A 23726-nucleotide genomic window follows, 5' to 3' on the forward strand; every position below is an offset into this window, starting at 1 on the left:
TGATGCACCATGCTGCCTTGTTAACAACATGACCAAGTGGTGCTGCCTTGTTGACAACATGACCGCTCCTTCCTTACCGCTTTTACCCGTTCACGTCGGTGCTCCCGGCTCAGCATAATCAAATCCGCCAATTCTGTTTCTATTACCCCACAGTTCTCAAAACTTGTACCAAAATGGGTTTTCAATCTTAACCCAAACCTAGTCAAGCTCACTCGTTGGGAGTGAAAACCTACAAGTTGGTGTCCAGGAACATGTTTGTAAATCCCTGGTCTAATGCTGAATGATAGTGTAAATGTAATTGTAAAAGGGTTTGTAAAGACAGTGGAAAGTCAAATTCAAGGACTTTCAAGTACTTTTTCAAGCACTAATATTCAATGTGTGTTGCTATTATGCAACTGTTTCTAGTCGCCACTAGATGACAGTATATCGCCACAACCGTCATGAAAAAACCCACCTTATTTACTACTCATCACTACCTTAAAGTTCTACTCAACAATACGAGTTTCACTACTTATTACTACATACATGAATGGTAAGTCAGAACGTATGATGTTGACTGGTTTCCTTATGTGAACTGTAACTCAGTAAAATGTTTGAAATTGTTGCATGTTGTGTTTATATAAAATCGTTTTTATGTTTAAATTGTCTTTCTATTTCAAAAGATTTGGTCCCACAGGCTGTCCCAACACATAATTACATGAAAGTGAATTGTAACAGTGGTGTAAAAGGCCTTCAGATGACTGTGAAATGTTGTGTGCTATACCCATTTGAAGAGAAACAAGTTATTAATGTGTTTGATAAGATTAAAGACTCTCTCAGGTGACCCAGTTTACATTTTAGGGGACCCCACATGGGTCTCCCTGCTTACTCCAATGCTTCCTTTCTGTGCCTCCTTCATTGCAGCCTGACTCACCACTGTCTGTCTCACTATTCTCTATAAAGAAAACATGTTCATTATGAGAACTTATAGCAGCCTATCTTTTGATTATAGCTAGCTAATTTCAGTCAACTGCTCCTGCTGGGGTCAGACTCTGTACAACGTTAGCTTCTAACTTAATCATTTTAGCTATCTGTCTAATAGTCAGAGCACTTGAGATACCTATCTCGCTAGACATCTGACTGAAATATCAGCGACTACCAGTTGCACACTCATTTTCACAGAGTCGGGGTTGTTTGGGGATGTCTGTTGACACCACAGGAATTGAGGGGTGTTAAAATAATTCCCACTGTCAGCGGCATCTCTGCTACTTGCCACTGTACATCTGGGCTGAGGTAGTTTGTTTCACCTCTCTGCCTATGTCGTGGGTGGAGTTTCCCGTTGGACAGCTGTTAACAAGGCAAATCATGTGGAGTAGGCGAACATAACGAGTGTACATGAATCAGTCATGATTCCCCTCATTCGCAGAGGTAGGCGCGATTAGAACTCAGATCATGAAGCCTTCTTTGCGTTGATCAAAGCTGAGAACGCAATCAGTGGATAAACGATAATTAACCAAATAAAAAATGAGAGTAAACGCTATTTAAAAAATAAAAAGGTGCGTAAACAGTGTTTACGTGCGTTTACCCTCCACTAAATCCCTGGTTGGTTGGCAAAACCCATTCATGAACATCAATTGATTCTACATTTGCCCAGAATTTTAGCTATCGATGTGACGTTTGGCAGCGCCTAATCAGTCAGTTCTGTACCTCCCTGGCTGAGTGAAAGAGTGGATGCGAACCAGAGTGCGAAACACGTGAATAAATACAATTTCTGTAACAGGTTTTCAGTCAGAGACACAAGAAACAAAATGGTAGGAATTATGTTGCAGCTTCAGCATGGACAGCGCGATAAACACTTGCTGTCCTGTGGTGCCTGCTCGCTGCAACAATGAGGAGAGTCAATGTGTGCCAGTCACAGACACTTACGGTAAAATAAAAAATACAAATGTACACAGCGTGTCGAACTGGGATTTTTGTGTTGTCTTGGACAGCACTAATAAACACACCGGTGTTGCTAACTATTTTTCAGTGAGATCCGCTATTGGCTCCTTGATTTGTCGCTAGAAGTCGCCTTGCTGCGGATTGTGTATTAAGAGGGGATTTCGCAAGTGGTTGAATGGGGAATTGGGTTTGCCAGGAAAATGTTGTCTGAGATGGCAGCAGTAACCAAGGTGGGCGAGGCTTAGCAAAGGGCTAATTACAGACTGTAATTACATGTTGTTAGTTTAATGTAACTATGAATTATTACAATTAATTTATGGAACGCTGTTTGGGTCTTTCAGAGTCTAAGAAGTACAAACAAACAAGCTTGTTGACCAATCAGGACTGAATATGATTATACGTCATATAAGAATTTAACAAATTCCTACATTTTTTACGTAGTTATTACACATGGATTACACTATCACTCATATTTCGTGTGTCACAGCCATTCACCGGGTGATTCACATTAAATCAGTTATAAAATATCTGTAGCAAATTGAGTTACAAAACCATGATACATTAGTCTGAGGACTAAGATGTCTTGTTGCTTTTTTGTCCGAATTTTTTACATTTTCAACCCAAATTCCCTTTACTGAAATGCGTCTGAATTAAATACTTAGGTTTTTTTTTTAAGATAACTGTATAAACTTATTTGAATAAAACAGAAAATAAATTGTCCAGGTTGGCCCCTCTGGGGGTTGAGGCACCAGGCAGGTCCCTCTGGGGGTCGAGGCAGCAGGCAGGGCACTCTGGCGTCACCCCAGGTGAGTCTGCACCACTCTCATCCAACAGAGTCTTCTGTTGTCCAACTGTTTGTACCTGTTTGTTTTCCTGATTTTCCCCCGCATTCCCATCATAAGGCTCTCGTCGATTTATGATCCCAATTATCCCTGTAGCTAGACATTTCCCAGTGCACGCTCTGGATAGTCAACCATTGGGGTCCGGGCTAATCAGGGAAGCCACTATCTCCCTGGCCATGGTGATGCAGGGGAGTCACGAGGAGAGAATCAGTCTGTTTCTCATTGACTCTCCTGTGTTTCCCGTGGTACTGGGCCTTCCCTGGTTAGCTCATCATAACCCCACTATTTCATGGCAACAGAGGGCTCTCACGGGGTGGTCGTGAGAGTGCTCAGGGAGGTAGGTAGGGGTTTCCGTTGGTGCTACTACGGTGGAAAGTCCAGACCAGGTCTCCACTGTGCGCATCCCCCCTGAATATGCTAATTTGACTCTTGCCTTCTGTATAAAGAAGGCGACTCAATTACCACCCCATTGACAGGGGGATTGTGCGATAAATCTCCTGGTAGACGCTGCACTTCCCAGGAGTCATGTGTATCCCCTGTCGCAAGCGGAGATGGTGGCTATGGAGACATATGTCTCAGAATCCCTGCATCAGGGGTACATTCGGTCGCCCACTTCCCCCGTCTGCTCGAGTTTCTTTTTTGTGAAGAAGAAGGATGGAGGTTTGCGCACGTACATTGATTATTGAGGTCTCAATCAAATCACAGTGAGGTACAGTTACCCGCTACCTCTTATCACCACGGCGATTGATTAAATGCACGGGGCGCGACTTCTTCACAAAACTGGATCTCAGGAGCACATACCACCTGGTTCGTATCCGGGAGGGAGATGAGTGGAAGGCGGCGTTTATGTTCCACCTCTGGGCATTATGAGTACCTCGTCATGCCGTATGGGTTGATGAATGCTCCATCAGTCTTCCAATCCTTTGTAGACAAGATTTTCAGGGACCTGCACGTGCAGGGCGTAGTGGTGTATATTGATGACATTCTGGTATACTCCGCGACACACGCCGAGCATATGTCCTTGGTGCGCAATGTACTTCGATGACTGTTGGAGCATGTCCTGTACATCAAGGCTGAGAAATGCCTGTTCTTTCAGCAAGCCGTAACTGAGCTAAACGATTACCGCACTCACTGTAGCACTCACTTCCATCATCATGAAGTGCTTTTTGAGACTAGTCAAGGACCATATCACCTCCACCCTACCTGACACCCTAGACCCACTCCAATTTGCTTACCGCCCAAATAGGTCCACAGACGATGCAATCTCAACCACACTGCACACTGCCCTAACCCATCTGGACAAGAGGAATACCTATGTGAGAATGCTGTTCATCGACTACAGCTCGGCATTTAACACCATAGTGCCCTCCAAGCTCATTATCAAGCTCGAGACCCTGGGTCTCGACCCCGCCCTGTGCAATTGGGTACTGGACTTCCTGACGGGCCGCCCCCAGGTGGTGAGGGTAGGCAACAACATCTCCACCCCGCTGATCCTCAACACTGGGGCCCCACAAGGGTGCGTTCTGAGCCATCTCCTGTACTCCCTGTTCACCCACGACTGCGTAGCCACGCACGCCTCCAACTCAATCATCAAGTTTGCGGACGACACAACAGTGGTAGGCTTGATTACCAACAACGACGAGACGGCCTACAGGGAGGAGGTGAGGGCCCTCGGAGTGTGGTTTCAGGAAAATAATCTCACACTCAACTTCAACAAAACTAAGGAGATTATTGTGGACTTCAGGAAACAGCAGAGGGAACACCCCCCTATCCACATCGATGGAACAGTAGTGGAGAGGGTAGTAAGTTTTAAGTTCCTCGGCGTACACATCACAGACAAACTGAATTGGTCCACCCACACAGACAGCATCGTGAAGAAGGCGCAACAGCGCCTCTTCAACCTCAGGAGGCTGAAGAAATTCGGCTTGTCACCAACAGCACTCACAAACGTCTACAGATGCACAATCGAGAGCATCCTGTCGGGCTGTATCACCGCCTGGTACGGCAACTGCTCCGCCCTCAACCGTAAGGCTCTCCAGAGGGTAGTGAGGTCTGCACAACGCATCACCGGGGGCAAACTCCCTGCCCTCCAGGACACCTACACCACTCTATGTCACAGGAAGGCCATAAAGATCATCAAGGACAACAACCACCCCACTGCCTGTTCACCCCGCTATCATCCAGAAGGCGAGGTCAGTACAGGTGCATCAAAGCTGGGACCATCAGGCCATCAGACTGTTAAACAGCCACCACTAACATTGAGTGGCTGCTGCCAACACACTGACTCAACTCCAGCCACTTTAATAATGGGAATTGATGGGAAATTATGTAAAATATATCACTAGCCACTTTAAACAATGCTACCTAATATAATGTTTACATACCCTACATTATTCATCTCATATGTATACATATATACTGTACTCTATATCATCTACTGCATCCTTATGTAATACATGTATCACTAGCCACTTTAACTATGCCACTTTGTTTACATACTCATCTCATATGTATATACTGCACTCAATACCATCTACTGTATCTTGCCTATGCCGCTCTGTACCAACACTCATTCATATATCTTTATGTACATATTTTTTATCCCCTTACACTTGTGTCTATAAGGTAGTAGTTTTGGAATTGTTAGCTAGATTACTTGTTGGTTATTACTGCATTGTCGGAACTAGAAGCACAAGCATTTCGCTACACTCGCATTAACATCTGCTAACCATGTGTATGTGACAAATAGCATTTGATTTGATTTGATTCCTAGGGTATCGCATTTCCACATTAGGGGTGGAGATGGAGAGTGACCGCATTTCAGCTGTGAGTAATTGGCCGACTCCCACCACGGTAAAGGAGGTGCAGCGATTTTTAGGGTTTGTCAATTACTACCAGAGATTTATCCAGGGTTTTGGTCAGGTGGCTGCTCCCATTACCTCACTGCTGAAGGGGGGTCCTGTACGTCTGCAGTCGTCAGTTGAGGCGGACAGGGCTTTTGGGCAACTAAGGGCTCAGTTTACCTTGGCGCCAGTGCTGGCCCATCCGGATCCCTCTTTGGGGTTCATAGTGGAGGTGGACGCGTCCGAGGCGGGGATAGGAGCGGTGCTCTCAGCTCTCGGGTACACCACCGAAGCTCCGCCCCTGTGCCTTCTTCTCGAAGAAGCTCAGCCCGGCGGAGCAAAACTATGACGTGGGGGACCGGGAGCTGTTGGCTGTAGTCAAGGCCTTGAAGGTGTGGAGACATTGGCTTGAGGGGGCTAAACACCCTTTTCTCATCTGGACTGACCACTGCAATCTGGAGTACATCTGGGCAGCGAGGAGACTGAACCCTCGCCACGCAAGGTGGGCCATGTTTTTCACCCGTTTTGTTTTCGCCCTTTCGTACAGACCAGGTTCCCAAAACGTTAAGGCAGACGCACTGTCCTGGCAGTATGACACAGAGGAGCGGTCCATGGATCCCACTCCCACACTCCCCGCCTCTTGCTTGGTGGCGCCGGGAGTATGGGAGCTGGACACGGACATTGAGCGGGCGTTATGTGCAGAGCCCGCTCCCCCTCAGTGTCCATCTGGACGTCTGTACGTTCCATCTGCTGTCCGTGACCGGATGATTGGGCCCACACGTCACCCTCCTCTGGTCATCCTGGGATCGGTCGGACAGTGCGCTGTCTTAGTGGGAAGTACTGGTGGCCCACTTTGGCTAAGGATGTGAGGGTTTATGTTTCCTCCTGCTCGGTGTGCGCCCAGTGTAAGGGCTCTAAGGCACCTGCCCAGAGGTAAGTACAACCCTTACCCGTTCCACAACGGCCGTGGTCGCACCTGTCGGTGGATTTCATAACCGATCTTCCACCCTCACAGGGTAACACCACGATCCTGGTCGTTGTGGATCGTTTTTCTAAGTCCTGTCGTCTCCTCCCTTTACCCGGTCTCCCTAGGAGGCCCTGTTTACTCTTCCGGCACTATGGGGTGCCTGAGGATATAGTGTCTGATCGGGGTCCCCAGTTCACGTCGAGGGTCTGGATGGCGTTCATGGAACGTCTGGGGGTCTCGGTCAGCCTTACCTCAGGTTTTCACCCCGAGAGTAACAGGCAGGTAGAGAGAGTTAACCAGGATGTGGGTAGGCTTCTGAGGTCTTATTGCCAGGACCGGCCGGGGGAGTGGGCAGCGTTCGTGCCCTGGGCAGAGATGGCCCAGAACTCGCTCCGCCACTCCTCCACTAACCTCTCTCCCTTCCAGTGTGTGTTGGGGTATCAGCCAGTTCTGGCTCCTTGGCCTCAGAGTCAGACCGAAGCTCCTGCGGTGGATGACTGGTTCCGGCGTGCGGAGGAGATCATGTCCATCTTCAGCGCATCATGCTGCGCCAGAAAGTTGGTGCAGACTGTCACCGCAGTGAGGCTCCGGTGTTCGCACCGGGGGACCGGTTCTGGCTCTCGACCCGGAACCTGCCCCTCCGCCTGCCCTGTCGGAAGCTAGGTCCGCGGTTTGTGGGGCCATTTAAATTCCTGAGGAGAGTGAACAAGGTATTTTATAGGTTACAGCTTCCCCCCGATTACCTCATTAACCTCTCGTTCCATGTGTCTCTCCTCAGGCCGGTGGTGGCTGGCCCGCTCCAGGAAGCTGAGGTGCGGGAGGTTCCTCCACCCCCTATGCCCCGGCATTCTCCATTCGATCCATGCTGGATTCGAGACGTTGGGCGAGGGGCCTTCACTACCTCGTGGACTGGGAGGGGTATGGTCCGGAGGAGAGATACTGGGTTCCGGAGGAGGATGTGTTGGACCCTTCTATGCTGCGGGATTTCCACCGTCTCCGTCCGGACCGCAGTGCACCTCGCCCTCCGGGTCATCCCCGAGGCCGGTGTCAGCTCGCTGCTGAAGCCGCGCGTCAAGGGGGGACTTCACTGCTACCAGTTACGCACCCCTTACATGAGCTCAAAACATAATCTCTTACACAACATCATGAGCCCCAAATATTCTCAAGCTAAGCCATTCCTTTATTTGTTTATTGTTTTTTTTGTATGTTTTATTCAGCATTTACATTTGTGTTTGTGTTATTCTTTGTTTATCGTTCTATAACACTCGAAAGAATATAAACATCCAGACGATATAACATGTACATAATTCAAAAACATATTTTTTAACATGTATGTATTAACTAACGCTGCAAAATGTACAAAATGTGTCAGAATATGTCAAAACAACAATATACACTGAACAAAAATATAAACGCAACATGTCAAGTGTTGGTTACAAGCATTTCGCTATACTCGCAATAAAATCTGCTAAACATGTGAATGTGACCAATACAATTTGATTTGGTCCCATGTTTCATGAGCTGAAATAAAAGATCCCAGAAATGTTCCATATGCACTGAAAGCTTACTTCTCTAAAAGTGTGTGCACAAAGTTGTTTACATCCCTGTTAGTGAGCATATCTCCTATGCCAAGATAATCTATCCACCTAACAGGTGTGGCATATCAACGGATTAAATTGCCTGATCATTACACAGGTGTACCTTGTGCTGGGGGACAATAAAAGGCCACTCTAAAATGTGACTTTTTGTCACATAGCTCAATGCCACAGATATCTCTAGTTTTGAGGGAGAGTGTGCAGTTGGCATGCTGACTGCAGGAATATCCACCAGAGCTGTTACCAGAGAATTGAATGCTAATTTCTCTACCATAAGCCACTTCCAACATCGTTTTTAGAATTTGGCAGTACATCCAACCGGCTTCACAACCACAGACCAAGGGTATGGCGTTGTGTGGGCAAGCAGTTTGCTGATGTCAATGTTATGAACAGAGTGCCCCATGGTGGTGGTGGACTTATGGTATGGGCAGGCACAAGCTACAGACAACTAACAAAATTATATTTTATCAATGGCAATTTGAATGCACAGAAATACCGTGATGAGATCCTGAGGCTCATTGTGAGGCACTATTTTTTAAAGGTATATGTGACCAACACATGCATATCTGTGTATTCCCAGTCATGTGAAATGCATAGATTAGGGCCTAATTAATTCATTTAAATTGACTGACTTCCTTATATGAACTGTAACTCAGTAAAATCTTTGTAAATTGTTGCCAGCTCTTATATTTTTTTTCAGTATATAATATAACTTGTCCTTATTATTATTTATTGTACTACGGCAGGGTAGCCTAGTGGTTAGAGCGTTGGACCAGTAACCGGAAGGTTGCGAGTTCAAACCCCCCGAGCTGACATGGTACAAATCTGTCGTTCTGCCCCTGAACAGGCAGTTAACCCACTGTTCCCAGGCCGTCATTGAAAATAAGAATGTGTTCTTAACTGACTTGCCTGGTTAAATAAAGGTAAAATACAAATCTATCAGAAATAAAGATATAAATAAGATTTCAAATAATCTATACAAGTGTGCAAAAAAGACAACAGTGTGCAAAATTTCAAGTCCTTTGGTTCAATCATGTCACATACAGTCATATACAGTACATCATTGGTCCAAGGCCATCATCGTCACAAGCACCTCATCAGCACAATTTCAGTAATGTTAATTTGAAATGAAGATCTTGGTCCGTCCCTCACCAGAACACGTATGTTCCATTGACCTCCAAGTCAGGGTAACTCTGGAGGCCTAGGTCTGTTAGATGAGAAACCGGGTCAATATGAGTGGATTCTTCTTCAGCTTGTCCATCTTCCCTCTCTGCTTCTTCTTCCTCCTCAGTCTTTGCTGTGCTGACAATTTCTATGTCAACTGTCTCACATTCCACACTGGGCTCTGTGAAAGTACTGTGCCACTGCCAACAGAGAGATGGAAAGGTAAGAGGTTAATTGAGGTACTGTAGGTCGGTGCAACTCTGTAGAACTTAAACTCTATATGAATGGTGTTAAATAGATGTATTGTGAAGAATACCTTGTTCATTCAGGTTTTATGACTGCTTTACGTATACCCCTCAAAGTAAAGGTAAAGTAAGTGTTTACCAAACTATATTATCAACTATGAATATAACTTCAGTCTGTTACCTGAAACTGGTCCATACTGAAGAGAGTTTCACAGGTGTGTTTGGGGTCTGGAATGTGAGGTAGGAAGAGTCTTCTGACCCTGTTGGCAAACAATTATTGCATTATGATTAAATGTATGTATGACCTACTCAGGATCTACACAATTCTAAATTGCTCTTTAATCGTTAGCATATCATTGCAGAATAGAATAGACTTGACCACTTGCCTTTTCTGTGAGAAAGTGACTATCAGCAGGAAACAGATCAACAAAGGTAAAATGGTCACAACATAAACAATGGCATTTATCTCTGTGGCACAGGGACCTGTTGACAGAAAGAGTATGAGTATTTGAAAAAGTCATTTTAGCCTCATTCATCAAATATACTACTGTTCCCTTATTTTGTTAATGGGCTAAACAATTGACCTATGGTTAAATGTGAGAGAGTAAGAAATAAAAGGAAAGTGAGGGGGAGAAGGAATGGAACATAGAAAGCCAAAGGCAGAAAGAATCGCTCTACCTGTCTCGGTCTCATTTCTCCAGTATCTAGTTGGTGTCCATCCACTCCAAGTCTTCAGATCACCAAACAGACAGTCATATCTCATCCGTATCCTGAAGTAATATCTCCTCTTCCTGTCTGGCTTGTCCACCTGGTAGGAGAACTCCTTCAGTACAACAACCTGTTCAGAATCAAACACAGTAATATACAGTGCATTCGAAAAGTATTCAGACTCCCTGACTTTTTCCAAATTTTGTTAAATTACAGCCATGCACGGTGCCTTGCAAAAGTATTCACCCCCGTGGCATTTTTCCTATTTTGTTGCATTACAGCCTGTAATTTAAATGGATTTTTATTTGGATTTAATGTAATGGACATACACAAAATAGGCCAGATTGGTGAAGTGAAATAAAATAACTTGTTTTAAAAAATTCTAAAAAGAGAAAAGAGGTGTGTGCATATGTATTCACCCCCTTTGCTATGAAGCCCCTAAATAAGATCTGGTGCAACCAATTATCGTCAGAAGTCACAAAACAAATTAAATAAAGTCCACCTGTGTGCAATCTGTGTCACCTGATCTGCCACATGATCTTAGTATATATACACCTGTTCTGAAAGTCCTAAGAGTCTGCAACACCACAAAGCAAGGGGCACCACCAAGCAAGCGGCACCATGAAGACCAAGGAGCTTTCCAAACAGGTCAGGGACAAAGTTGTGGAGAAGTACAGATTAGGGTTGGGTTATAAATAAATATCCAAAACTTCAATCATCCCACGGAGCACCATTTAACCCATTAATAAAAAATGTAAAGAATATGGCACCACAAAAAACCTGCCAAGGAAGGGCCACCCACGAAAACACAAGGACCAGGCAAGTAGGGCATTAATCAGAGAGGCAACAAAGAGACCAAAGATAACCCTGAAGGAGCTGCAAAGCTCCACAGCAGAGATTGGAGTGTCTGTTCATAGGACCACTTTAAGCCGTACAGTCCACAGAGCTGGGCTTTACAGAAGAGTGGCCAGAAAAAGCCATTGCTTTAAGAAAAAAATAAGCAAACACATTTGGTGTTCGCCAAAAGGCATGTGGGAGACTGACCAAACATAAGGAAAATGCTATGTCTGGCACAAACCCAACACCTCTCATCACCCCGAGAACACCATCCCCACAGTGAAGCATGGTGGAGGCAGCATCATGCTGTGGTGATGTTTTTATCGGCAGGGACTGGGCAGCGCTAAATACAGGGACATTCTTGAGGGAAACCTGTTTCAGTCTTCCAGAGATTTATTTGAGACTGTGATGGAGGTTCACCTTCCAGCAGGACAATGACCCTAAGCATACTGCTAAAGCAACACTCGAGTGGCTTAAGGGAAAACATTTAAATGTCTTGGAATGGCCTAGTCAAAGCCCAGACCTCAATCCAATTGAAAATCTGTGGTATGACATAAAGATTGCTGTACACCATCGGAACCCATCCAACTTGAAGGAGCTGGAGCAGTTTTGACTTGAAGAATGGGCAAAAACCCCAGTGGCTAGATGTGCCAAGCATATAGAGATATACCCCAAGAGTCTTGCGGCTGTAATTGCTGCAAAAGGTGTCTCTACAAAATATTGACTTTGGGGTGGTGGATGGTTATGCAGGCTCAAGTTTTCAAGTTTTTTTGTCTTATTTCTTGTTTGTTTGACAATAAAAAAGTATTTAGCATCTTCTAAGTGGTAGGCATGTTGTGTAAATTAAATGATACCAACCAACCAAAATGTATTTTAATTTTGGTTTGTAAGTCAAAGGGGTGAATACTTTTGCAAGGCACTGTATTTGGGGAGTGTATGTAGTTTCTCCCATTCCTCTTTGCAGATCCTCTCAAGTTCTGTCAGCTTGAATGGGGAGCGTCGCTGCACAGCTATTTTCAAGTCTCTTCAAAGATGTTCGATTTGGTTCAAGTCCGCGCTCTGGCTGGGCTACTCAAGAACATTCAGAGACTTCTCCCGAAGCCACTCTTCTATTATCTTGGCTGTGTGCTTAGGGTCGTTGTCCTATTGGAAGGTGAAAATTCGCCCCAGTCTGAGGTCCTGAGTGCTCTGGAGCAGGTATTCATCAAGGATCTCTCTCAACTTTGCTCTGTTCATCTTTCCCTCAATCCTGACTAGTCTCTCAGTTCCAGCCGCTGAAGGACATTCTCACAGCATGATGCTGCCACCACCATGCTTCACCATAAAGATGGTGCCAGGTTTCCTCCAGACGTGACATTTGGCATTCAGGCAAAATAGTTCAATATTGGTTTTATCAGACCAGAGAATCTTGTTTCTCATGGTCTGAAAGTCCTTTACGTGTCTTTTGGAAAACTTCAAGCGGGCTGTCATGTGCCTTTTACTGAGGAGTGGCTTCCGTCTGGCCACTCTACCATAAATGCCAGATCGGTGGAGTGTTGCAGAGATGGTTGTCCTTCTGGAAGGTTCTCCCATATCCACAGAGAAACTCTGGATCTCTGTCAGAGTGAGCATTGGGTTCTTGGTCAGCCCCCTGTCCAAGGCCCTTCACCCCGATGGCTCAGTTTGGCCAGGCGGCCAGCTCTAGGAAGAGTCTTTGTGGTTACAAACTTATTCCATTTAAAAATGATGGAGGTCACTGTGTTCTTTGGGGTATTCAATACTGCAGACGTTTTTTGCTAACCTTTCCAAGATCTGTGTCTCGACACAATCCTGTCTCCGAGCTCTACAGATAATTATTTTCACCTCATGGCTTGGTTTTGGCTCTGACATGCACTGTCAACTGTGGGACCTTATATAGAGAGGTGTGTTCCTTTCCAAATCATGTCCAATCAATTGAACTCAAGTGGACTCCAATCAAGACGATCATGGAAACAGAATGTACCTGAGCTCAATTTTGAGTCTGAATACTTATGTAAATAAGGTTTTTCAGCATTATGTTTAATACATTTGGGAAAATTTCTTAAAATCTGTTTTTGCATTGTCATTATGGGGTATTGTGTTTAGATTTATCAGATTATTTTTGAATAAGGTTGCAACGTAACAAAATGTGGAAAAAGTCAAGGGGTCTGAATACTTTCCGAATGCACTGTAATTCATATCTAGTATCTGTTAGTATCAATATAATCTGTTTCCACATATTTACGTAAGCTGGCAATGGCAAGATATCTGAGCCTCTATATTGGATTTTTTTTAAACCCTTTGGCAGTGTGTGGGTATTTATCTTTCTGTTCGAAACGTATGCACCTGTGACTGACCGTTTATTAGGGACTGAGAAAAAGGAGCAGACAGCAACCTTCTGTTTCTATGGTAGCAACCATTTTCATTTCTTTAGTTATTATCCTACGATAGCTAACATGCGTCCTAAAATAGTTTCTCTCTGTAGGAACTTAGAAGAGCATTGAAAGTCCTGTACCTGCCAGTCCGTGTCACAGTGGTTCCTGTATTGTAGTGTGCTCTCATAGCAGTGGTCTCCTACTACACGGTTAGGGTTCCTCCACGACACAAAGACAGCATCAGAGCTGTCAGATAGGTCCAAACAAATGTTGTTTGGGTTTATAGCTGGGGAAAAAATGTTGTCAGTCACTTTTAGGGTTATATAAAAAGGTTAAGGTCCCAAATAGCTTTAATACCCTGTCAGTTTGGATGAGGCCTCAACAGTCCAGTGTTATGGATAGGATCCGTAAGAAATAATATAGTAATTTAGGATATGAGAAAAAATGAATGCATTATTATGTCATTATGCTGTGGTTTGGCTATGCATTGTAAGACTTGTCATAACCATGTGTGACCCCCTAATGTCTAATTGTCATATGGTAATGATCCTGATAAATGGCAGCCATTTTTTATCAGTGAAAAATGCCCTTCATATAGAGACATAACATATATTATAATACATTATTAAAGCCCACCCAATTGTTGTTATTAAATAATTGCTTGCAAAAAAGTCAAGAAAGCCATATACAGTGCCTTCGGAAAGTATTCAGACCCCTTGACTTTTTCCACATTTTGTTAAGTTACATCCTCATTCTAAAATTGATTAAATCGTTTTTTCCCTCATCAATGTACACACAATACCCCATAATGACAAAGCAAAAACAGTTCGTTTTTTTATCGGGTGTGTGCTTTTATAGAGAGCTGTATGCTTTTTTTCATGCTCATTAAACCATTCAGTTACCACTCGTACCATGTGGATGTGGCAGTGGTGTAGAGTAACTAAGTAAAACAATGTTGAAGGGTTGTTACACATAAACGTACAACGCTTGATGTCAAATATGGACCTTCTGGATGTCTGGGTGCATGACACGAACCCTGACATTCTGGTTCACACAGAGACCTAGCTAAATGGCTCAATCATGGAGAACAACATTGAAATGGACATTGCAACATTTTCAGATGTGATAGGCTGACAAAAGAAGGGAGGGGTGGCTATATACAGTGCCTTGCGAAAGTATTCGGCCCCCTTGAACTTTGCGACCTTTTGCCACATTTCAGGCTTCAAACATTAAGATATAAAACTGTATTTTTTTGTGATTGAGGCACAGATCTGGGGAAGAGTACTAAAGAATTTCTGCAGCATTGATGGTCCCCAAGAACACAGTGGCCTCCATCATTCTTAAATGTAAGAAGTTGGGAAACACCAAAACTCTTCCTAGAGCTGGCCGCCTGACCAAGCTGAGCAATCGGGGGAGAAGGGCCTTGTTCAGGGAGGTGACCAAGAACCCAATGATCACTCTGACAGAGTTCCTCTGTGGAAATGGGAGACCCTTCCAGAAGGACAAACATCACTGCAGCACTCCACCAATCAGGCCTTTATGGTAGAGTGGCCAGACAGAAGCCACTCCTCAGTAAAAGGCACATGACAGGCCACTTGGAGTTGGCCAAAAGGCACGCAAAGGACTCTCAGACAATGAGACACAAGATTCTCTGGTCTGATGAAACCAAGATTGAACTCTTTGGCCTGAATGCCAAGCTTCACATCTGAAGGAAACCTGGCACCATCCCTACAGTGAAGCATGGTGGTGGCAGCATCATGCTGTGGGGATGTTTTTAAGCAGTAGGGACTGAGAGACTAGTCAAGATCAAGGGATAGGTGAACGGAGCAAAGTACAGAGAGGTCCGTGATGAAAACCTTCTCCAGAGCACTCAGGACCTCAGACTGGGGTGAAGATTAACCTTCCAAAAGGACCCTAAGCACACAGCCAAGACAATGCAGGAGTGGCTTCGGGAGAATAAATGTCCTTGAATGTCCTTGAATGTCCTGAATGTCCTTGAGTAGCCTAGCCAGAGACCAATCAACATCTCTGAAGAGACTTGAAAACAGCTGTGCAGCTGACGCTCCCCATCCAACCTGACAGAGCTTGAGAGGATCTGCAGAGAAGAATGGGAGAAACACCCCAAATACAGGTGTGCCAAGCTAGTAACATCATTCCCAAGAAGACTTGAGGCTGAAATCGCTGCCAAAGGTGCTTTAACAAAGTACAGAGTAAAGGGTCTGAATACTTATGTAAATGTGATATTTCTTTCTTTATACAGTGGGGAGAACAAGTATTTGATACACTGCCGATTTTGCAGGTTTTCCTACTTACAAAGCATGTAGAGGTCTGTAATTTATATCATAGGTACACTTCAACTGTGAGAGACGGAATCTAAAACAAAAATCCAGAAAATCACATTGTATGATTTTTAAGTAATTAATTTGCATTATATTGCATGACATAAGTATTTGATACATCAGAAAAGCAGAACTTAATATTTGGTACAGAAGCCTTTGTTTGCAATTACAGAGATCATATGTTTCCTGTAGTTCTTGACCAGGTTTGCACACACTGCAGCAGGGATTTTGGCCCACTCCTCCATACAGACCTTCTCCAGATCCTTCAGGTTTTGGGGCTGTCGCTGGGCAATACAGACTTTCAGCTCCCTCCAAAGATGTTCTATTGGGTTCAGGTCTGGAGACTGGCTAGGCCAACTTGGGACCTTGAGATGCTTCTTACGGAGCCACTCCTTAGTTGCCCTGGCTGTGTGTTTCGGATCGTTGTCATGCTGGAAGACCCAGCCACGACCCATCTTCAATGCTCTCACTGAGGGAAGGAGGTTGTTGGCCAAGATCTCGTGATACATGGCCCCCTCCATCCTCCCCTCAATATGGTGCAGTCGTCCTGTCCCCTTTGCAGAAAAGCATCCCCAAAGAATGATGTTTCCACCTCCATGCTTCACTGTTGGGATGGTGTTCTTGGGGTTGTACTCATCCTTCTTCCTCCAAACACAGCAAGTGGAGTTTAGACCAAAAAGCTCTATTTTGGTCTCATCAGACCACATGACCTTCTCCCATTCCTCCTCTGGATCATCCAGATGGTCATTGACAAACTTTAGACGGGCCTGGACATGCGCTGGCTTGAGCAGGGGAACCTTGCGTGCGCTGCAGGATTTTAATCCATGGCGGCGTAGTGTGTTGCTAATGGTTTTCTTTGAGACTGTGGTCCCAGATCTCTTCAGGTCATTGACCAGGTCCTGCCGTGTAGTTCTGGGCTGATCCCTCACCTTCCTCATGATCATTGATGCCCCACGAGGTGAGATCTTGCATGGAGCCCCAGACCGAGGGTGATTGACCGTCATCTTGAACTTCTTCCATTTTCAAATAATTGCGCCAACAGTTGTTGCCTTCTCACCAAGCTGCTTGCCTATTGTCCTGTAGCCCATCCCAGCCTTGTGCAGGTCTACAATTTTATCCCTGATGTCATTACACAGCTCACTGGTCTTGGCCATTGTGTAGAGGTTGGAGTCTGTTTGATTGAGTGTGTGGACAGGTGTCTTTTATACAGGTAACGAGTTCAAACAGGTGCAGTTAATACAGGTAATGAATGGAGAACAGGAGGGCTTCTTAAAGAAAAACTAACAGGTCTGTGAGAGCCGGAATTGTTACTGGTTGGTAGGTGATCAAATACGTATGTCATGTAATAAATCAAATGAATTACTTAAAAATCATACAATGTGATTTTCTGGATTTTTGTTTTAGATTCCGCCTCTCACAGTTGAAGTGTACCTATGATAAAAAATAACAGACCTCTACATGCTTTGTAAGATCAGCAGTATATCAAATACTTGTTCTCCACACTGTATATATATATATATAAATTGGGTAACATATCTAAAACCTGTTTTTGCTTTGTCATTATGGGGTATTGTGTGTAGATTGATGAGGGAAAAATAACTATTTAATCAATTTTAGAATAAAATAACATAACAAAATGTGGGAAAAGTTAAGGGGTCTGAATACTTTTCAAAATGCACTGTATTTCACCATAATAAGATGCAATATTTAATTCTAGTATAATATGGTTTGTAAACTTACCATGAAAAAGTACCATGATGATTTAGTGTCCATATAGCTGTTATATGAAATTTGCACTGCTACTAAGTAAGTTCTCCAGTATTTCACCTGCTAAAACCTCCCCCCATCCCAAGTTGGGTTGTTGTCCCAGGGACAGGCAGACCACCCCTGTCCACCTGGATCCTAGGGCCTTTGAGAAATGGGGACCCATCCTTTAAAAAGAGCACACAGTGCCACTCACAGAACAGAAGCAGATTAACTGCCAACATAATTTCCAACACCCTCCTCGATTGTATTGTATACAGTTATTTAACAAATACAGCTATATATATTTAACAAATTAGCATATCTTAATCTATTTCCACAATTAACACAATTATTCATAATAATGTAGACAGTTCATATGAAAGAGTTGTTACCTAAAACCAGGATTGCCATTACAAAAATTACATTTTGGAAAGCAATTATTATTTTGGCGAACAACTATTGTGATTCATGCTATATCCAAAGACCATTACCCCATAGCAACAGATGTGGGATACACACACCACTCATACACACTCCCCACCCTTCCCCCCAAAACGACCACAAGCTCAGATGTTCAACAGATGTTCCATCCCCAAGCCCAACTGAAGAGAAGACTTGATGTGGAAATGAATATACAGTTGTAGCTGTTTGGGAAGGAATGCAAAATTGAGAATGAATGGGGAGATTTGATTAACCAATGTCAAGTCCTAGCTGATGGAGCTCAGATACACCCCTAATTACAAATCATTTGCAGACTGCAAATGGACCGAAAGAAGCCCAAACAGATACAATTTTTTTAACTTCTCCAGGCTAGGGTTATTTTTTCTCAATTTCCGCCTGCCTGACATGCCCAAAGTAAACTGCCTGTTGCTCAGGCCCTGAAGCATGTATAATATAATTGGTACCATTGGAAAGAAAACACTTTGAAGTTTGTAGAAATGTTAAAATAATATATGAGACTATAACACAATAGATATCTTAGGAGAAAACCCAAAGAAAAACCAACTGGAAATGTTTTGTTTTTGAGAGACCAGCTCTTACAGTGGAAAGTATAGGGAAATAATGAAATATACCTCCCAGTATGCAATTCCTATGGCTTCCACAGGGTGTCAGCACTCTATGTTCAAGGATTCAGGCTTGTTTCTTCCAAAATTAGTAAGAATAATTTGTTTTAGTAATGGGACACACTATTGGAAATTCATGTGTGCGTGCGATGAAGACAAGATGCTAATATCGGTTTCCTATTGAACATAATTCTTTCCGTATGAAATATTATAGTTTGATTACGTTGTAGGGTATCTGAGGAGTCAATGGAAACATATTTTGACTTGTTTCAACCTCTTGGTGTTAGGAGGCAGTATTTAAATTTTTGGGGAAAAAACGTTCCCGTTTTAAACGGGATATTTTGTCAGGAAAAGATGCTAGAATATGATTAATTGACAGCTTTGGATAGAAAACAACTAACGTTTCCAAAACTATAAAAGATATTGTCTGTGAGTATAACAGAACTGATGTTGCAGGCAAAAGCCTGAGAAAAATCCAAACGGGAAGTGCACCAGGTTTTGAAAGCGCTGCGTTACAATAACTCCCTATTCCGCTGTGAATGTACCATCAACGAGCTTACGCTTTCTACGTATTCCCCAAGGTGTCTAAAGCATTGTGACGTAGTTTTACGCATTTCTGTTGAAGAATAGCTGTAGGCGGCCACATTGCGTAAGTGGTCACATGGTGGCTCAGAGGTAGCCATTACTCCAATCGGTCCTTGTGAAAAACGAATTGTCCCGACGGATATATTATCGAATAGATATTAGAAAAACACCTTGAGGATGGATTCTAAACAAAGTTTGCCATGTTTCTGTCGATATTATGGAGCTAATTTGGAATATTTTTCGGCGTTGTGGTGACCGCAATTTCCGGGCGATTTCTCAGCCAAACGTGAAGAACAAACGGAAATATTTCGCCTACAAAAATAATATTTTGGGAAAAAATGGGAGTCTCGTGTGTGAAAACATCAGAAGTTCATCAAAGGTAAACTATTTAATTTGATTGCTTTTCTGATTTTCGTGACAAGGTTGCCTGCTGCTAGCAAGGCATAATGCTATGCTAGGCTATGATAAACTTACACAAATGCTTGTCTAGCATGGGCTGTAAAGCATATTTTGAAAATCTGAGATGACAGGGTGATTAACAAAAGGCTAAGCTGTGTTCCAATATATTTAACTTGTTATTTTCATGAATAGGAAGATTTTCTAGGAAGATTTATGTCCGTTGCGTTATGCTAATTAGTGTCAGATGATGACAACGGTCCCGTTCACGGGATGGGGTGTCACTACAAGTTAACAAAGTGTAGCGGTAGATTTTAGGATTCCTTTCTCTGCATGTTGAACAAGTGGATTACTCAAATCGATGGTGCCAACTAGACGTTTTGGGATATAAAAAATGATTTTATGTAACAAAACAACATAATATGTTATAGCTGGGACCCTTTGGATGACAAATCAGAGGAAGATTTTCAAAAAGTAAGTGAATATTTAATCGCTGTTTGTGAATTTATGAAACCTGTGCCAGTGGAAAAATATTTGTATGTAGGGTGCTGTCCTCAAACAATCGCATGGCAATGCTTTCGCAGTAATGGCTACTGTACATCGGACTGTGCAGTTAGATTAACAAGAATTTAAGCTTTCAACCGATATAAGACACTTGTATATACCTAAATGTTTAATATCCATAATTTTTATGATTATATATTTGAATTGCTCGCCCTCCAGTTTCACCAGAAGTTGTCCTGCTAGTCCATATTATGGCAAGAACAGCTCAAATAAGCAAAGAAAAACGACAGTCCATCATTACTTTAAGACATGAAGGTCAGTAAATCCGGAAAACTTCAACAACATTGAAAGTTTCTTCAAGTGCAGTCACAAAATCCATCAAGCGTTATGATGAAACGTACTCTCATGAGGACCGACACAGGATAGGAAGACCCAGATTTAGCTCTGCTGCAGATAATAAGTTCAGCCTCAGAAATTGCAGCCCAAATAAATGCTTCAGAGTTCAAGTAACATACACATCTCAACATCAACTGTTCAGAGGAGACTAAAGGAATCATGGTAGAATTGCTACAAAGAAACCACTACTTAAGGACACCAATAATAAGAAGAGACTTGCTTGGGCCAAGAAACAGCAATGGACATTTAGACCGGTGGAAATCTGTCCTTTGGTCTGATGAGTCCAAATTTGAGATTTTTGGATCCAACCGCTCTGTCTTTGATGAGATGCAGAGTAGGTGAACCGATGATCTCCACATGTGTGGTTCCCACGTGAAGCATGGAGGAGGAGGTGTGATGGTGTGGGGGTGCTTTGCTGGTGACACTCAGTGATTTATTATGAATTCAAGGCACACTTTAACCTGCATGGCAACCACAACATTCTGCAGGGATACGCCATCCCATCTGGTTTGCGCTTAGTGGGACTATAATTTGTTTTCAACAGGACTATGACCCAACACACCTCCAGCATGGTTACGGCCTATTTGACCAAGAAGGAGAGTGATGGAGTGCTGCCTCAGGTGAGTTGAGGTCTGGTGATTGTGGAGGCCAGGTCACATGATTCCATGTGTTATTTCATAGTTTTCTACAATGTAGAAAATAGTAAAAAATAAAGAAAAACTTTTGACTGGTACAATACACTGTGTACAAAACCATTAGGAATGCTCTTTCCATGACATAGACGTAGATTGACCAGGTGAATCCAGATAAAAGCTATGATCCCTTATTGATGTCACCTGTTAAATCCACTTCAAATTAGTGTAGCTGAAGGGGAGAAGACAGGATTTTTAAGCCTTGAGACAATTGAGACATGGATTTTGTATGTGTGCCATTCAGAGGGTGAATGGGAAAGACAAACGATGTAAGGGCCTTTGAACGGGGTATGGTAGTAGGTGCCAGGTGCTGCTGGGTTTTTCAACAGTTTCCCGTGTGTATCAAGAATGGTCCACCACACAAAGGACATCCAGTCAACGGCAGGCCAGTGGTCAAAAGCAGGTCATTGATGAAAGGAGGCTGACACATTGTGCAGAGAAACAGACGGGCTACAGACAGTCAACTGACAGTCCAGTACATCACTGGTGCCCAAAGACCCATAAAAGAATGCACAACTCATCGTACCTTGACTTGAATGGGTTATGGCAGCTGACGACCTTATAGATTTCCACTTTCAGCTAAAATCAAGAAATCGCGGTTGCAGTGGGCTAACGAACGAAAACGTTGGACACTGGAGAATTGGAAAACATTGCCTAGTCTGATGAATCCCGGTTCCTGCTGTTTCACGCTGATGTGAGGACTAGAGTATGGAGAAACCCACATGAGGTAGGTGCATACATCATGCCACCTGTCAACATTGCAGGCTGGTGGTGGTGGTGGTGTGATGGTGTGGGGTGTGTTTTCATGGCACACATTTGGGCCTTGATAAAAGTTGAGCAACGTTTTGAATGCCACAGGATATCTGAAAATCATTGCCAATAAGGTGCATCCCTTCATGGCAGCAGTGTATCCATCTGCAATGTTTTTTTTCAGCAGGATAATGCCTCATGACAGTGAATTCAGCTTAATGCAGTGACCTGCCAGGTTACCAGATCTCAATCTAACTGATTGTCTGTGGGATGAGATGGAACAAGCTATTCAGAGTAGTGATCCACTAGCACTAACGTAAAGGATTTTGGGATTTTTTTTCGCCCAACTTTTAACCAAACTCTGAAGACATGGTGACATTTTTTTGTTGATTTCATATTGAATTCATGTTAGTTGTCAACTCAACCAAATGTAAATCAAAACTATACATTGAAATGATGTCTGTGCCCAGTGGGTTGTCACTTTGTAATCATGAACCTTTAATAAATAACCTTTTTCATTGTACATACCTGTCTCTGTGGCTGTGTTTGCCTTGGGATCCTAGAACTCTGCTGCTTTTGACATACATTTACGCTAAGTGCAAATATTATTTGTTTTCTTTCAAATATTTTGAGCATGTTGAGCTTTGCACGTTTGGGACTATTGCATTGATTCCATTGCGCCGGGCAAGCTGAATCAAGCACGGAAAAGATACAGTATTTGAAAGAAACTGTATGCTATTTGAGCCCAGGTATGCAATCCGCGATCATGAAAGAGAGGGGGAAAGGAACTCCTAAAGAGTTTTGGAAAACAGACTTGTGTATTTTGTTTGGAGATGGTTTGCTGTGGCAACCTGATATATTTTGCAGGTAACTCATTTTGTGTTAACTACTGTGCACATTATTCCTAAAGACCATAGCTGATTCTTACCCTGGCACAGTATAGAGTGGCACCAATGTGTGAATATTTTCATCATAAAATGCTAATTATGAACGGTAACCTGATCATTTACAGTAAAGCACCTCTTACCTTCTCTAATGGACTTTTGATGATCTAATGGTATTCTTCTTTCTTTGGTCTTCTTTGGATGGTCTTTCCTAGCTTCGGAGCAGAGCACCAGCATAGACAAGAGCCAAGCGAAGAGAGCACTGGTACACATGGCATGCTACCCTAAAAAAATATCCCTACACATACACAACACTCCACACACACACACTTGCCCCCCTTACTCTGCAGATAAACACTCCTGAACCCTCTGTATGCAGGCACAAACACGTGAAGGCACCTGCCCTCTGCTCCTAAAAAAACTCTCTATATCCTGAACGTTAGATTCACAAACACACACTCAAAATCTGAGCTACTGTCACTAGTCCCCACAGAAGTCAGTGTCAACCACATCAAGACACCTCCACCTAACTCAGAGGTGGCTCATATTCTGACGTGTGATGCCTCACCAGTCAAATGTCATATTTAATATTTTCCTATGCCTCCCACTGCCTTCCTGTAGTACCCATGATGCTACAGTGTATTCCTGCTCTTCTGCCTATAAAAGGGCATCCGTACCCACACACAGGGGTCTCCCCAGATACTTGATGCCCACCTTGTTACCCCCTACCAAAGGCCGGTAGTAGGGGAAAAATGTGTTAGTGTTAGAGGTAAACAAAGGCACAATAACCTTGCAGTGATTCGACGTGTGACGAGGCTCTCTTCTTCGCTCACAAATACCAGTATTAGGGGCAAAATGACCCCTCAAAATTAGGGGT

The 23726-nt window shown here is 43.5% G+C and overlaps 1 protein-coding gene across 1 annotated transcript; it reads right to left on the minus strand.

Moving 5' to 3' along the window:
• Positions 1-7307: 7307 nt before the first annotated feature.
• On the minus strand, positions 7308-23374 carry crlf2 (cytokine receptor like factor 2). The gene is made up of 6 exons (XM_035749131.2): positions 22993-23374; positions 13634-13779; positions 10255-10414; positions 9963-10059; positions 9758-9836; positions 7308-9531 (listed from the first exon to the last, which is right to left on the minus strand). Exons 1-6 carry the CDS (start codon positions 23120-23122, stop codon positions 9316-9318), a joined length of 828 nt encoding a protein of 275 aa, XP_035605024.1. The 5' UTR covers positions 23123-23374; the 3' UTR covers positions 7308-9315.
• Positions 23375-23726: the final 352 nt, after the last annotated feature.

Source organism: Oncorhynchus keta, chromosome 34, assembly GCF_023373465.1.
Source record: "Oncorhynchus keta strain PuntledgeMale-10-30-2019 chromosome 34, Oket_V2, whole genome shotgun sequence".
NCBI classification, from domain to species: domain Eukaryota; kingdom Metazoa; phylum Chordata; class Actinopteri; order Salmoniformes; family Salmonidae; genus Oncorhynchus; species Oncorhynchus keta.